We start from the raw sequence: 17,706 nt of genomic DNA, 5'->3' as shown, positions 1-17,706 counted from the left end.
TGTTAGCTTTATTGGGGAAAAAAGTTTAAGTCATCATCTTTCAAAACAATAAATGGAAAAGTGGGGACATTATTTTCTACTGCTCTCTTATTTGTAGCATTGGGCGTATTATAATTCCCTTTGATTGGGCGTCTTTTAAGCTACTCTGAATTTAATTGAAACTTAGACCCCGATCCACTTTCTTTTAAAACATATAAATTGGGAACTATGGATCATTTTTATTAATCTTGCTTATCGACGCTGAGCCTACTTCGGGACGAATTTTCGAGGAATTGGATTTCCATTCATCTGGCAACACTGAAATTCGGAATGCCGCCATGTTTGATGAAAACGTAAACGGAAAAGAAAGCGGAATATTTTTTTATAAGTTATCACAGCGAAAGTACGACGTAATATTGTATAGTTTCGTAAAGGAGTTATGTGAGTTATTGTAGATTTTCTTTGTTAAACCGCAGTCAAAAATATTTTGACAATGACTCTACCAACCGACACTTCAAGATCTTTTCGCCTGTACGTAACGCATGTGGATGGAGACGGTCCTTTTCTGAGGATAAGCGGACAGCTTGACCAACATGCCCCGTTAGTAGTGGAGAGCCTATTCGAAGCAGCCCGTGAAAACTTGGAAAAAGGCATAGGCTCGGTGCCGCCGGCGGCTATTCACGAAGGTGTCATTTGTGCCGCCAAATACAAAGATGGGGTTTACTACAGAGCGAAGGTGATAGGCACAAATAACTTGGCGACGGGCTTGGTCAGTGTGCATTTCATCGATTTCGGTAACAAAGATTTAATTTCACTAAGCACAATTAGATTCTTGGACAACTATGACCCTATGTTCTTGCAATTGCCTGGACAGGCCAATGACTATTATTTATCACGGGTGATGAATCCCTCCGGTCGCTGGGACGAGCCGCTGTTACTGAAGCTTCAGAGCCTGCTGTGTTATGCTGAATACCCTGCCACTGTTGAGGCTCAAACTAGGACATTGTCTATAATTTCTGTTCAGTTTAAAGGAAATGATCTGTCATCACATCTTGTATCAGTTCGGTTTGGAGTTGCATTGCCTTTAGCCAAGCAAGAAGTTCTGCTCCTACAAATATTTGGGGATAACCAGAAAGGGACAAATTGGCAACCAAATCTTGAAGCACCATCTTACACAGAACATGTACCATTTTTAATCAATCAGAACTTTCCATCCAATCCTGCATCAACAATGCGTTTACAGCAAAATGTCCCGGTTCCATTTAATGGCAGCATACCACCACCATCAATGATCAGTCAAAGACTGGTAGTGAATAAGGCTGCTCGTAACACTGTTAACTTAAAAGCACCTGCAAGACATCCTCAGCATGCAGTGAATGCAGGAGGTGCCATGACCACACCTCCCCCTACTCCTAATGTGTCCAATAAGTCAGTAACCACATCACCAGCATCAAATAAATCTAATTCTCCAAAGAAATCTACCACCTACAAAAGCAGATTGCTTGAAGTTAATTCACAACATAAAGTGTTTGTGTCTTTTGCTGAGGAAGGCCCTGAACTGTTTGCTGTCCAATTAGTATCTGATGCCAAAAAACTGCAAGACATGATGGATGATATAAACAGAAGGCCACACAGCAGCCTGGCAGAACCCCCAATGATTGGTACAGTTTGTCTTGGCAGGATGTCTGGCGATAGAATCATCTGTCGAGCAATTGTCATGAACCTCTCTGGATCTCAATGTAAACTGTTCTTTGTTGATTTTGGCGACACAGAAATGGTATCGTATTATGACATATTTGACATACCTGAAGAGTTTGTCAAGCCCAATGTGTTTGCTATGAGATTCTGCTTGTCAGGAGTGAAAAAGTTAGAGAAGGGACCACATCTCTATGAGGCATTTAAACAACTTGTTAATGGTAAAGTGTTAACTTTGAAGATAGTCCCTCCAGAAGGGCCACCACTGATCCAATATGGTGAACTGTACCTTGACAATAAGAATGTTTTTGACTTATTAATGGCAAATATGAAGGATAAATTGCAGTTCAAATGGATGGACATGCTACCACTAGGGACAAGACAGTCTGTTTTAGTTTCGTATGTAGATAGCTGCATTAAATTCTATGTTCAACTTTCGGATAAGATTGATGATTTAAATGCGGTGATGGATGCAGTTAAGGCCCACTGTGAGAACAGCTCGTCTCCTGGAGAGTTGCCAGTAGGCGCGGCGTGCTGTGCGCGTTTCCCAGATGATGATAATTGGTACAGAGCAAGAGTGAGAGATACAAAGGGTAAAAAAGTAGTAGTAGCATATGTTGACTATGGGAATGAACAAGAAGTTGACGTATCAGATCTGAGGACAATCTCTCCGGATTTGATACAACTGCCTGCTCAAGCAATCAAGTGTGCATTGAAGGTGAGTCAGACTACACATTCAATATCTAGCTATAAATGATAAATAAATTTAGTATCATTACTTAACAATAAGTATTAGTCATATCTGAGTACTGTTGAATAATGCTGGTTGATTGATTTACTCATTGTGGTAGCTATATTTGTATGCAGATAATGTTAATTTATACATTTAAAACATAATTTGTGTCTACTTACAATTTGTTTTTGTTTAGAAAAATATTAAAAAACAAATATTATTATATGTTAAATTAATTCGGACTATATTTCGGATGACAAGAATTATTCTAAATCACAGCAGTAAATTGATCATGAAAGGACACCTGATTGACTTCTCCTGTATTGAAATAAGGATGTGTATGAATACAAATTACTTTAATGCAGTGTTAACAGAATGCCTCTGTTGAAACTTTATATTACAAGTAGATACTGCAAAAGAGGTGATGTTTAACAAAAGAATGAGTCACAGTCTAGACACAAACTTGGAAAATAGAAACTATAGTTTGGTTTTTATTGCCTCTTAAAATGTAAACAAGATTATAAGTGACTTTATTTATTTAAAAAAATTAACCTCTATTGTATTGAGTTGATTTGTATTTGATTTTCCATTTCATTGTTGCTTAATTTTTGTCTATTTACAATATTATTGCATGTTTATAGCATCAAGCATAGGTCAGTCGCAAATATTTAGAAGTAGTAATAATAATATGTTTCTTTTTAACCAACTTGGATGATATAATTTGTTTTCCAATTAGGTTCTTATTGAAATATTTCTATTTTCTACCATAAAGTTAAGGGTAACTACACGGAATCCCACTAAATACTGGTTTAATCCAGTTATAACCAGTATTAGGCGCATGCTCACTGCTAGCAATCAAATGATTTACAGATTACCCCCATTTTGCATACCAGGGCTTCGAGAACAGACCAGTGGAGACAAAAACATCAAACCAGTTGGAAATGTTAGCTTTAGAGAAGACACTGATGGCGCAAATAGTAGGCGTGCTATCAAATGACACGATGTTGGTGTCGCTAGTCGACGATACTGTGACACCCCCCTTAGATATAGCGAGGAAAATGAATCAACTTTCGCAACCCAGAAGTTCGCATGAGGTAAGTGTGATTTTTCAGTCTTTATGGCGCAGCGGTATGTGAATTTAAGCCCAACTTAAAAACAAATGTTTGTGATTCCTAAATATTAGTTATGGGAATGAGTATTGTGGCGCCAAATGTTATTTTAGTTTTCGATTTGGAAGATAAATAAGCGAATGTTCTTTAGTAGTTTAAAAAAGTGAATAAAGCTATTATTGCTCAGATGTCATTTTGATACAATTTTTGAGCTGCTTAACTAGAATATCAAGGACACTACTTTAATTTATGATATTGTACCCTTAGAGCTCGGAACATAATTGTTTATTTTTTTTTGTAACACGACACTGCACAGCGGTTGTAAATTCCGCAAAAATAACTATTGCATGAATAGGACATTTTTTTTACCATCTTGAGAATCTCGGGATGAGGGTCCGAGGGACCTTAGTTTCTGGTACATAATATCGCCAATTTGGCGTTTGGGTCCGAAAAAAATGTTTTTGGAAACACTTTTCTAAGTGGTCAATGCAAAAAAATGTTAAGTGCTTCATATATCTGCATATGGTACTCATTTCGGATCTCGTATCAAGTGGGCAATACCAATGAGCCACTCAATTTGTTTGGCTTTGAAAAAAGTTGAGTACGAGTTTTAAACGGGATTAACATAAACAAATCATAGGTTATGAGCGTAGAATGTTATGGGTTAGTAAAGGCGTATTAACAGTATTTTATTTATTTAAAAAGTTTTGAGGTGGAGCTAAACTATCCGTCCACCCCATAGTAATATTGGAAGGCATGACGGGTAATATGCCACGCGCCCTAGGCATCAGGCCCCAAAACTTTGTAGTATTTACAAAGTTTTTTATGTATTGGGACCTCAAAAAATTCGTCAGAAAAAATCTGTAGAGATTTACATTTTTCATGGCCCTTGTACGATGTAGTTGCGCCAATGTATTTATAGTATAAATATAAATATACATATATAATCAACCTATTTGTTATTATGTAGTTATTGTTAAATATCTCAGCAGTGCCGCTGTCGCAGATCTTAATGTCGATCTTTACCTGCTTTCTGCGGTTCTTTTTACCTTTGACCCATGTCTGTCGCTTCGCCTTTGTGCCTATATAAAATGAAGCTATTAAGAGTCACCCACAACAGTCTGCACTTTACATACTAACGGAGCATTGGCATGATGAGTATTAGATTAGTAGACTATGCAAATAAGATTGGAGAGCTTGTACACACGATTTACAATGCTGTACGCACATAATACTGGAAACAAAAACAGCTCGCTTGATAGTCCCCTTAGGGCCTCTAACAAAAGTATATGTCTATCATAGTTTTGGAATGTTTCATCTTGCTTCCTCTGATGTTAAATGTCACTCGATATAGCAAGACAAACACTGTATAACTGAAACAGATGTATACAAAGTTTAATTTAATTTAAAGTTTATCTGCGATGTATTCAATTAGGGTTTGCGGTTATAAACGTCTTATTTCAATTACCTCCCCAATCCCTAGTTCATTGTTTTATCTCTGGCTGTTACGAAGGGAAGTGGACAATTTGTATTTCCACCGTCTTCCTAGCTATCTTTCTATTTGATTAATTTTGTCTAGAGTTTAAGACAGTTCATTTTTCGAAGAATCTCAGAGGAGGCATGGCCGGATAGACTTTTTGTATCCCAATCATAAAGATTGATACAAGTTTGGCTACTGTTAGTTCTGTCAATGGTCGACTTGAAAAATAAATATTCATCCATTATTATTTTGTCTATAGCAATTAACTTGTCAGTTCTATTTTTCCTGACACAAGTTCTCGTAATTTCCATAGATTATTTTATTGATCGTACTCGTTCCAAGTTTACAAAATATAATAATGCACTAACCACCTCGCTTTCTAAAATAAAACATTGTACAAACACGTTTGTCTGTATTGCTAGGTGGGCGGGCCGACTGCAATTATAATGTCTGCTTGTATATAACAGCCTAATGTTTACGGAATACTCAATACAAATCGGCACACATTATCGTACAATAATAATGGGATTATAAACAATATATATCAATAAATGCTATTGAATAAACATGATAAATGTTGATTTGTGATTGTAAACATTGAATTTATAAGCGGATTTAATTCTGCCACTATTTGAAGCGAGTAGGTAGTTAAGAGTTTAAAAATATATACATTTTTGTTTTTTTTACTAAGAAAGATCATTTTTGATTATCTACGTATGTTTAAAAAATAATCACCTACTTATATTATTGTATTAAATATTAATAATATTGACTTGATTTGTCAACTATTTTCTAAGGTTAGGTTAACAGTGGCCAGTTTTCTTACATTTGGCTATTCAAGGGATTCTGAATTCCCACAGCACATAACCGCAAGATGCATATGCTCTAGCTATTTATAATTATCTCGCTGTATAAACAATAACACAGACCGCGACCGCATTCTGTGTTTGCTGACCAGTTTTAAAGCCATAAAAGATAACATTTGCAAAGAAAGTAAATTGTGTTTTAATAAACTCCAAAAACTATTTATTTTTAAGATACGTGACATAGCACAGTGTTAATAATTAAAACCACATACTCGTCTTTATCATTCCTAACATTGTGCCAAAAATCATCCATGAATAAAGAATATTTTCACCAAAAAATCCCAGTTTCACTTTTCTGAGTTTTAGATCATTTTGTAATTTAGTGCAAATATGGCAAGTGTGCGAGTGTATTTTTAACTTAAAGTGTAACGTAGTCGTTGCTTGAATACTCTTGTAGTAATAGTGGCATTAGGCGCATAAAATTATAATTACTTTTTATTGATATTTATTTTATTCGAAACTTACACTTTTTTATTTTACTCTACGGTTCGAGTAACTTATGGTAAAGTGTTATTTTCAAGAAGATAAGTATGTGGTCTCATTTAGTAATGCTATGCCAAAACGACCCTGTATAATAACACCGGACAGTTGCACGTAGTCCTTCGACTTTAACCTCATAGGAAAATACGAATTTCTTGTATTACTGGTATCAGGAAGTATGAGAAACTTTCGGTCTCGAAATTTCAGTAAACAAATATTTGTAGACAAACATACTTTATGTGTATGGGGATGAAACCCGTAACGTCTCCTTTCAAACTATTATTATCGCTTGTTGCACCACTGATGTATTTATAACTAACATGATAGTAAACAAGTCAGCTAAATAACTTCAAACTTATTAATCTCTCAAGATAAAGGCGACAACACCAGTGCGCAAAGACGCCCCCGAAACCTTCAGCTCGCCAGAGGGCAGTGTGCACGATGAGGGTAAAAGGAAGAACTTCCGCCGCGAAAAGAGTTTCAAAGAGGAGCGCAGGCCGCCCCGGGAATCGAACGAGGAGTTCGCGCAGAGAGGCGGCAGTTTTAGGGGAAGGTAAGATTTTTTTATTTGACTAATTGATGAGACGTTTGCTTCATGTCGGGCGCCATGATTAGCATCGTAGTGACGTCATTCAGAATCTTAAATTACTTAATTGATTGAATTATAAATCTGAATACTGAAAAGTGTTTTTAATTCTTTGATACTAGATGTTGTCTTGTTATAAATCATAATAATCGGTAATTATAGTTTTTATGCCCTTTGAACTTGAGTTCAATATAGCTTGTATGCTGTTGCTCAGCGGTAGAAATAAACAATGTGCTTACCCTGGCGGAGTCACAAAATAACTCTTACCTACATAATCTTAGTTTCTTTCCCCAACGTCTGTATTAGAATTGGTTAGTATGTATTTACCGATGACTGGAACGCATTATGTTGCAAATCAGCTAGTCTGAATGACCCGTCGAATGAAACTACGCAGACTGTCCAGTGCGTCTAATGTAAATGTTCTACACTAAATTACGCGTTAACACAATGAACAGTCGGCTTACATTTGCATGGCGCGCCGAGGGCCTTAATCCGTGCATGTGTTGAGTCAACAAATCAAAGTATGTCTTTACCTCATTAACTATAATAATCTAGGATAGTAGATAGTTATATGTATAGATATAAAAAATCTTGGATATAGGGATTGGCAAGAAAAATCATATTTTATTGAGCACGTCCGACGTCACGTGACTTTTTTTATCCGTCGTACGTTGAGAATTCCAACTGCTTCACAATATCAGCAAAAAGAAACAACGCAAGCCGGCACACGAGCACCGCGTTTTTATTCAACAACCACTTCAATTGTATTTCATCTCGGCGTTCGCCGTGCTAGATTAACTTTAATCATACACTGACGTGCAAGTCGCGCGCAGTGCCAGAACAGTGCTATGTCAGGGGCAAAATATAAGCTAAACATAATTGTAGTTTACGTTCCTGATCGGAAATAATGCTGTCAGTGAGTTGCCAGTAAAAGCATTCTAATTGACGCGGTCCTGCACCTGACAAATCCCTGACACTGAACGGTTATGCACGCCTAAAATTTTAAGAAATGCCATTTGTAACTTGACACTTTATCCTATCAGATACGATAAGATGTCCAATATGCGATAAACTAGATCAAATCGACTGACATTATTTCATGCATCATGCGTGCACACTGAACGACTTTTTATTTTCATACAAAAAATGTAATAATAGAGCCCTGACTCACGGCTTGACCTTCATTTCGGTTCTTTGAACCCATACAACGTTACACTAGGCTTGAGTTAAGTCGTAAGATGTATAGGTAATGTCTTTGCTGTTGATAATATTGTTATGGATTAAGGGGGTGTGGTTGGCCTCGTTTGTTGTTGGTCGTGTGTGAAGTGATGTGTTTCTGTCTCCAGGGACAATAAGGAAGGCTTCGACAGGTCCGGCCCGGGCCGGCACAGCGAGAAGTATGCAGGGAAGCCGGATCGCGGTGACAGGTATGCCGTGTAAATTACTTAGAGCTTAAAACTAAACAATAATTTAAGTATTTATCTAAAAAACATAGTTTTTCATTAGGTCGTTCAAATGTCACGCGAAACGTAATGTTTAATGTTAACCAACATTTCGTTTGGTTATGCTTTCACTGTGTTTAATGAATCATGTTTGGTTGCTAAGTGACATAATTCGAAGTGCGTCGAGTCACACCGGCGCATTGCACTTTCATCGCGAATGAAAGAAGCCTTTCATTTTGCACGTTGGTACCTTTTAGTAATGATTATGAAATATGCTATTGTCTTCGCGGTTTGTTGGGTATTGGTTTGAATATTCCAGAGACATCCTCAAATTTCTTTTCATAAACTCAGTCTCTTTTTTCAAGTATGATATTAGGAATATAAAATACAGAAGCGTTGACGTGGTTTCCAACCGCATAGCGTGACGACCTGCGATGTTGAATAGCGGTAATTGTAATATTATCTCAAGAACGGCGCCACTTCTTGGAGGATTGCAACCAATTTATATATTTATTTTTACGTAGGTTATATTCTGTTATAACAATGTGGACTATTTATAGTAATGGGTTTTCAATCTGGTAAACTAGACAGTGTTGGTCGATTTGACACATACGATTTAATCGTGGTTGTTACGCCTTATATGGAAACGATTCCGGGTAGAAGGCCTAGTGAAAATTAAACTCAGTTATAAGTGTACCAATCTTGTATAGATATAAGCATGATATGTTTGACAGGCGGGGAGGTCCGAAGCCCTGGGAGAATAATGGTCCCCAGCAGCAGACGTCGCCGCCGGGCGCGGGGGAGGACGACTGGGAAGAGGCACCCGCTCTACCCTCTCCTAACGCACCTCCCGCCTATACGACTTCTGCACCCAGGCCCTCCAACAGGTACATAGCGCCCTAGTAAATTATATTTATAAACTATGTGAATACTTTTTGTAAAACACGTGCTGACTTTTATATTGGTCAGTGTGGAAAGCAGTTGTCTGTGAAGAATTGGCAAAGACTTCTAGGATAGCGGCAAAATTATTGTATCGTTAGTAAAAATATTATATTTTAGTATCAGTTTTATAATTTTTTTAAATTTGTACTTTTATGAGAGTGCAATTTGTATTTGGGATATTTGAGTGCAATAAAAATGATTTGACAGAAGAAAGCCTAGGCCCGAACAGCACGAGGGCACGAAGCCGGGCCAGCGCCCCGGCTGGAAGGGCAAGGACTCTAGCGGCGTGGGCAAGCGGCTGCGGCAAGCCGCCGAGGCCGCCAGCGTCGACGCGCAGCGCGGCTCCGTGCAGGACCGCCTGCGACGGTACCGCCACTCTCCGCCACTCACCGCCACTTACTGCCACTCGCCGCCACTCACCGCCACTCACCGCGACGTAATCACACGCGCGTATAGGCTCTTTTAATGTGATCGTATTTACATATTTGAGAATTATTACACAAATAGTTCAGCTGTATGAGCAAATACGAACTTGTAACTTGTACCTTCCCAAACGATGAAATTATTTTCCCGGGCCACATCCATTCGTGGAGTTGCGTAATAAATGCATTACGTTCGAGCGTTAAAATACGAGCTTATACGCGTCATAAATACGCCAATATGTAACGTCACCGTCTTGTTGCGCTTGCACCGTCTCCGTCACCGCTTTGTTTATTTGCAGCGTTTTATAATCCTTGCTAATATTAAAACTGTTTTGTTTTGAGTTATATAACCAATTAACGAATTATAATATGTTTTAATATTTTCAGCTAAAGTTTGCCGCTTGTAAAAAAGTTATATTAACGATTTGCCGATAAAGAGATTTATTGTGCATACTTGATCTACAATCACTCATGTAACGAGATAGCAATGTAAAAAATATGTTAGCCGCATAATGAAACGTCGATAGTTTCTAAACGGCCGAACAAAAACAAGTTATGATTACAACCGGCGGTGTGTAATTAAGTGAAGCGTTGGTATTGGTGTGTGTTTCTCGTCTCGACCTATTTGCTGTGGAGTCACGCTTGGTTTGCGCTGCATTATTCGTATCGACTGTTCTCGATACGTTGCATATTCGTTGTTTGTTTTTGTTGCATTCCGAGGCATTTTTGATGTTTCAATATTCATTTCAGCACTCGCTATTTTCACCGTATTGCACTATTTTACTTTTACTTTTCAGCATTATTAAGTGTAACTCGGTGTGGCGCTTTGTAATGTTAAATATTCTTTTTGTGGCGTTTTATTTTGCTCCTTTCATATTTGATAACAGTTCTAACTTTTGCGCAGAACGCTGACGAACCCATTAAAAAGTCGGTTATATTACGTCCTATTATGTTTATATTTTACTGCAGACATTCTTATAAAATGATCTTATAAATGAGGACATTGCATTATTGACTATCGATAATCACTAATCATTGCGATGATCGACAGTTACGGAATAATAATCAAATACCAACAAATGGTGGTCGTCTGTGTTCGGCGTTAATATTATAACTCCTTAAAAACATATAGCAATAAATTTTATATTATATTTTGTACCTATATTTCAATGCACTCATCCCTTAATTTGCATACCTAACGCTTGCACAAGCTAAAACAAAAAATCTGAATTATAACTAGATTATTATGTTTACAGCGACAACAGGGATGAGAGAAACGGCGACGATCGTGGTGGCAGGCCGGGCCGAGACCACCGCGACAACCGACCGGACCGGCGCGACAACCGCGGCGACCGGCCCGACCGACCCGACCGACCCGACCGGCGCGACAACTGGAACGACAGAAAGGACTATCAAAAACGGGACTTTAGGGAAAGCAGGCCCGACCGCGGCGACAGGTACGACCGGCCGCGGAGCAACTTCACGCCCCGCGACCGCGCCGACCGCTCCGCCTCCGACTGCGACCGCCGCTCCGACAGGAGCTTCCGCTCGCAGGACAGCGGCAAGGACCGCAGCGGCCGCGCTCCTCCGTACAAGCCACGCAGCAAATTCACTCAAGTGCAGTATAAGGAACTGGCCCACCCGGTGCCTCTCACCGCGCCGTTCGCGGACCCCGTGGTGGAGCCCGGCGCGCAGCACGAGGTCTCCGTCACGTGGATCATCTCTCCGGGCAACTTCTACTGCCAGATACTGTCTCTCCAACCGAAGTTTTTGGAAATGATGCACGCGATCCCGGAACTGTATAAAGGCGTCAAGTCCTACACTGGAAATGTGCCAGTGGGCGCTTCTATTCTTGCCAGATATCCGGTAGATGGCGTTCTGTACAGAGCGACAGTGGTTTCAGTCCAACCGTTTTCCAAATTCATAGTTAGATATGTCGATTTTGGTAATAAGCAACTTGTCGATGCGAAAGATATATGGCAGTTGGACAACCAGTTGTTAGAACTTCCGAAGATGGCGGTGCATTGCTCGTTGGTTGGCGTGGTGCCTAAAGACGGCGAATGGAAAGCGGATCCAGATATAGACCTTTGTTTCAACGCGCCGAGGTACCAATGTGTGTTCCAAGAACCCTCGGAGGATCAATACAAAGTGTCGCTGTGGAATAACGGAGTGAGCGTCGCCGACATGCTCGTCGAGAAGGAACTCGCCAAGATGTCTGATGTCCAGTCGTCTGTTACTTTGAAAGGTAACTGAATGTATATTCCTAGCTTTTACTAATTACAAAATGAACTTTCGTAGTTTTTATAATAATATGCATTAAATTATAACATTAAATTGTGTTTTTAAAACATGTCCAAGGTTGTGAATAATAATTGTAGCTGTTGTGACTACAGACGAAGCGATTGACTTGACGATAATAGTGGGCCAGCAAATATTATGCCGCGTAACCCACGTGGAGTCGTTTGAGAAGTTCTTCGTGCAGTTGGACATCGATAAAGCTGAGCTGGTCGAGAAAGCTATTGCTAATTTCGACGTGTCTAAAGTGAGTATTGTTTGGAACATCTTGAAACTAAGTAAGGTACAACAAGGAATTACTATCATATTACATTAAACGTGGATAAAAATTAACCTTTATACTATATACGTAACCTATTAAACTGAAGTTCGTATATAAATAAATTAGGAGACAATGTTGCCAGTAAAAAAAATAAGACTACAATGAATTCCATCTATATTTTTAGCTAGCACCTCTGGCCGCAGACAGTTTGACGGATGGTATACATTGTACGTTGAAACACGACGGCAAGATTTACAGAGCTATCTTAGAAGACGTTTCGGATATCAACAACATCCACGCTCTTCTGCCTGACTACGGCAACACTGTCACCACCACTTTGGACAAGGTACTTTGTAATATGTATTTTTTTTTTATTTGGTTTAAGGCAGAAGTTCTTTCATGTGTAATTCTTCGACTGTCTTAGTGGCGTACGAATTACGAGTATAACTAGCGTATTGAGGTTCTGCGTTTAAATCCCGGGCGAGTCAAAATTAAATGTAACGGTGTTTTTTGATCTTAAAATTACTGAGTCGTAGCAAATAGTGCGAACACACTAATAAATAATCTCTTGCGTACCTGGGTGATTTCCGTTAAGATTTTTGCAATGGTCGAAATAAGGGAGGGATTCATTCATTGATGTGATACTTCAATTTCGTCATAACTTATTATATGTTTGATAGATATGATTGTAATCTTTCATGTTTCGATTTCAGATAATGATTTTACCTACAGAGCTGAGCGTGTACTATTACCAATCGTTGCCGTGTTGTCTAAATAACTATACATCTGAATCTAAGACCTTGATGACTATTGAAGAACTGAAGCAGCGTCTAACCGGCAATAAGTTCATCATTTACATCAACAGTGTTGAAGGAATCAAGTAAGTAAATTTAAACATTACTTTGTGATGATTATGTAGGATGTAGTTAAATGTATAAGAATCAAATAAAGATATAAATAGGTAACTGTTTGCCATAATTTTAATAATGTTGTATTCTGACAATACAAAATAGGATCTTCTATATTTCTCCCGTTAAGTTTCAAGAAAACCTAAACACTTGATTGATGACAGCATGAATATTATTTAACAATGGTGCCATTTTTTTTTAGTTTGGAAACAACACTGTATGATAGCATCACGGGACAGAAGGTGGCGATATTCGAGCCGGATGAGGGCGCGTACGACGAGGTGGTGCAGCTGTGCATGCGCTCCGTCTTCAACTACAACTTCGGCATGGCGTACATCTCGCACGCCGACAACTTGAACGAGTTCTATCTACAGAGGGCATCCGACACCGACAGGATAGCGCAGCTCTTGGACGAACTATACAAATTTTATGAGGAAGGTGGGTACAGTATGTGTAAACCGAATGAAAATATAGTATGGCGTATAAGAATATTTATTTAATTTTACATTACATTTAATTAAATTGACAGGTACGCCTGAAGCTCTGGACACCTTTGAAGTGGACGCCATTTGTGCAGTTAAGTCGGCAGACGGTAATTGGTATCGTGCTACAATTTTGAGCGTCGAAGACACGAAAGTAAAAATTCAATTCCCAGATTATGGCAATACTGAAACTGTAGAGAAGAGTTGTGTAATGAAATTGGATCCTAAATTCTTTGAGCCATGTACTTTAGCTTTAGTCGCTAGTCTGGGACTTGTCGCATTGCAAGAAGAGGCTTTGACTAAATTGAAAGAATGGACGAACGAGAAAGAAGTGCAAGTTACCCTCGCATTCGGCGCCGATGGATGGCTGGCCAGTTTGCATTTAGACGGCGTGGACTTGTCTATAAAGTTAGTAAATGAGAAGTTGGCCACACCACAGATAATGACCAATGAAGAGGAAAAGCATGAGCCACCAGCAGAAGAGCCTATATCATTGCCTGAAGGATGCACGCAAGTTTACATCAGTCATATTGATACTCCTGGTCACTTCTGGCTGCAAATGGTCGATAAATGTGAAAAAATCGACGCCATACAAGCAGAATTACAATCGAATGCAGATAATTACCAAGACATTGAATCTCGGGAAATGGGTACTTTGTGTATCGCTAAATATTCAGCTGACGACCAATGGTACAGGGCTATAATTCTCGATTCAGATTCGGACATTACTACTGTGCGATTTATCGATTATGGTAACACCGATGTGCTGGATAACCAACCAGGATTGATAAAAGTGATTCCAGATAACCTAAAAGAGATCGAACCATATGCGGTAAAGTCTAGCGTTAACGCTATCCCTACAGGCACTGGACAATGGTCGGAGCCGGCCTCTGATTACTTTAGCCAACTTGTCGGTGATTTGTCGTCACCTGTTGATGCTCTCATTGTGTTAAAGGATACATTAACCTATGTTGACATCTATGTGAATGGCCAGAATCTTACGGACAAATTAGTTACCGAGGGACACGCTACGAGATCTGAGGAACCTGAATGCGGAGATTTGCCATCATGTTTTGCGAGCCATGTAAATTCTCCGTCCGAATTCTGGATTCAGCTAGAAACTGCTGCACCAGAACTACAGGCAATGGAGGCAGCCATGGTCGACGCCGAAAACTTCCCCGAACTTACCGATAAAGAGGAGGGCGTCATTTGTGCGGCAAAATATCCTGAAGATGGAGCGTGGTACAGAGCACAGGTAATTGTAGATGGCTCCGAGGGTACTGAAGTCCTCTTCATGGATTATGGTAATGCTTCAATTGCAAACGAACTACGCAGTCTTCCGGACGAACTTAAGATAAAACCAGCACTATCAAGAAAATGTGCCCTGCAAAAACCTCGTGATATAAAGTCGTGGTCCCGAAAATCTGAAATTAAATTTAACGAGTTGGCAGCTGAAGGCGCTACCATTTTTAATGTTCAGTTTATTGCTGCTGGAGATATATCAATCGTCGAGTTGTATCTCGAAGGTAAATCTGTAACTGAAGAACTGGTTGGGCTCTGTGAAGAACATCCGTCAACTGAGCGACCAACGCCCGTCGGCCAAGATTTGCATTGTAATGGTAAAATCTGTTTTGTAAACTCCTTGGAGGAGTTTTACGTGCAGCTGGAACACTCTATAACGGATTTGGATAAAGTTATTGAGAAGTTAGTTGATGCTGAGAGCTTTGAATCAGCTGCAGAGTTGAAAGTAAATTCAATTTGCGCCGCATTTTGGTCTGAAGACGAGCAGTGGTACAGAGCCAAAATATTAGAATTTTGTGATGTAGGTTCTCACGTTCAATTTTTAGATTACGGCAATAAAGCTAAATGTGAAGAATTCAGACAACTACCTGATGAAATCGCCGTCATAGAACCTTTAGCCAAATGCTGTCGCTTAGCTGGTGTGCCAGAAGACAGCACTATACACGAAATTGGCAGAAATAAGCTCGATGAATTTGCCGCAGAAGATACTACATTCCAAATTGAATTTTTAGATAGCTCCAAAGAACCTGCCCTAGTCAAAGTTCTGCTGAATGGAAAAGATATCATGTCTGTTTTCTCTGAGGCGATGATAAATGTTGAACAAGAAAATGTTTGTGACAAATCTGCTGAAAGTGAAACTTTAGCAAACAAACCTGAAGCTGTTACAGATAATTCGCAAGTAGATATAAGTAGCGAACCCATCAAAGACGAAAACCCTTTGGAATCAGAACTTAATAAGAATGACTTAGATGAAGGCCCTGCTGTAACAGACGGTGAACTGAATACCTCACTACCTGATCTCGATGAAAGCCTAGAAAGTAACCATACTGTTATAGAGAATAAATCTTTTGAGTCTAAGGCTGACAGTTTTAGTGATGAAGTGCCTTTAGATGAGGAAGTTAAAGATGTAGTTCAGCAATCTCCCGAGAAAGATGTGTCTTCCAGCACACTAGAGAAATCGGATGACACAATAAAAACGCCCGACAAAGAAGAATCGAAAGAAAATGTAAACACAGACACAGTGCTGACAAACAGTGAGGGTCATGATAACCCGGAAAGTAAAGAAGGGGAGTTACCAAAAAATACTCCAGAAAAGGAGCCAGTGAAACAGTCTTCTAATGAAAGTAGTCCAGAGAAGACGAAAGAATCAGTTTCGGAAGTAACCAATTTAACAAATGACTCGAAAGAACAAGAAAAATCCGTAAAGGAACCAGAGAAGACAACTAAGGAACCAGAAAAGCCATCTGAAGAACCAGAAAAGTCATCAGAAGTTACCGAAATCAAGAAGAGTGAAGAAGTCAAATAGAATCACTACACCATAAACTCACTCATTAAAGGATCTTTTACCATTTGTAATATATCCAATCTCATGTAGGGTTAGCTATTGAAAAGCAATGTTTGTGATAGTTACTTATGAGCCCTTCCTAGTGCTTGTTTATTTTTATGAGTAACATACGTATTATAGTGGCCAAATGACTGATATACATAATATGTTATGTATTTTAAATGATAGATGTTGGCTATACATTTCATTTTTTATACATATATGATTGTTCTAAAGTATGTTTCTGTGGCCTTTTATTAAGTTTTATTTGTTTTTGATTGTTTTGATTAAATATGAAGATAATTATAGGTTTTGTAAAAATACGAAATTTGTATGCCTGCACGTGACGGTAACTACTTAAGAGTTAAGTAGCTACTTAAGCTTCACTAGACAACAATTGAGGTTCATATTATAGTGCTTAAAGTGTTTGGGGAACAGCATACGTCGTACTTTCCCACCGCATCAGCAGCACCTTTTAACCTCATTTGGTGTCTAGTCATTACTTGGGTTTACTTTTGTATCGTTAAATTCTGATGTTAAACATCAAACACATAATCTATATATTTTTTGTTACTTCTGTCCACGGTGGGAGAGATTCCTAGATATGGACTAAACATTACGATAAGCGGCGAAACCTATAAAGGCTTTAATCACATGATACAATACTCATATGTCGGATTTAGTTAAACAGTCCTTGCGTTTCATTTATTTGCTGTGTTAGTTTACTTACATTCCCTATTTGGTTTTCCTTTTTCAGGTTTTTTGAGTAATCTTTGGTCCTAATAAAGGATCGCCTCGAACTTTGGGTGATTTGATTCAATAAGATGTGTTGTATTTGATATATATTCACAGACTAATTTACTGGCAGTTATGTTTGCAAAATGTTTAATTATTTTTAGAAAATAAAGCTATGTATAAAAGCTTTTATCAGTGTATTTATTTCAGTAAAATAAATTCAAGGTAAATTAAAAGAAACGTCGCGCACTTGTTCAGTCAGCCAAAATAATGGCTGTATCTACAAATTTAAAATGTTTACTTATATACCTCTTGTAAATTAGAAGGGTCCCAGGTGTCATTATTTAACGTCGATTACACTACATACAATAAGTCTAACCAGGGCCCTTATTCTGTATGATAGTGTAAACGCGTAACGCGGCCGTGTCATGTTATCTTCGAGAAA

At 38.7% G+C, this 17,706-nt stretch overlaps 1 protein-coding gene across 3 annotated transcripts; it reads left to right on the top strand.

Moving 5' to 3' along the window:
* Window positions 1–285: 285 nt before the first annotated feature.
* LOC115441193 (maternal protein tudor) lies at window positions 286–17,451 on the top strand. 3 transcript variants are annotated; one of them, XM_030165868.2, is made up of 12 exons: window positions 286–2,392; window positions 3,301–3,501; window positions 6,714–6,895; window positions 8,275–8,355; window positions 9,105–9,257; window positions 9,520–9,678; window positions 10,991–11,979; window positions 12,113–12,276; window positions 12,476–12,637; window positions 13,005–13,171; window positions 13,402–13,637; window positions 13,729–17,451. In XM_030165868.2, exons 1-12 carry the CDS (start codon window positions 473–475, stop codon window positions 16,506–16,508), a joined length of 7,194 nt encoding a protein of 2,397 aa, XP_030021728.1. In that variant the 5' UTR covers window positions 286–472; the 3' UTR covers window positions 16,509–17,451. The 3 variants fall into 3 exon arrangements, with proteins under 3 accessions (XP_030021728.1, XP_030021729.1, XP_030021730.1); XM_030165869.1 differs by having other exon boundaries at window positions 473–2,392; window positions 12,128–12,276; XM_030165870.1 differs by lacking the exon at window positions 9,520–9,678 and having other exon boundaries at window positions 473–2,392.
* Window positions 17,452–17,706: the final 255 nt, after the last annotated feature.

The sequence above is a fragment of the Manduca sexta genome, chromosome 15, assembly GCF_014839805.1.
Source record: "Manduca sexta isolate Smith_Timp_Sample1 chromosome 15, JHU_Msex_v1.0, whole genome shotgun sequence".
Lineage (NCBI taxonomy): Eukaryota > Metazoa > Arthropoda > Insecta > Lepidoptera > Sphingidae > Manduca > Manduca sexta.
The sequence above is the reverse complement of the archived record's forward strand: the minus strand, read 5'-3'. Positions and strand labels throughout refer to the sequence as shown.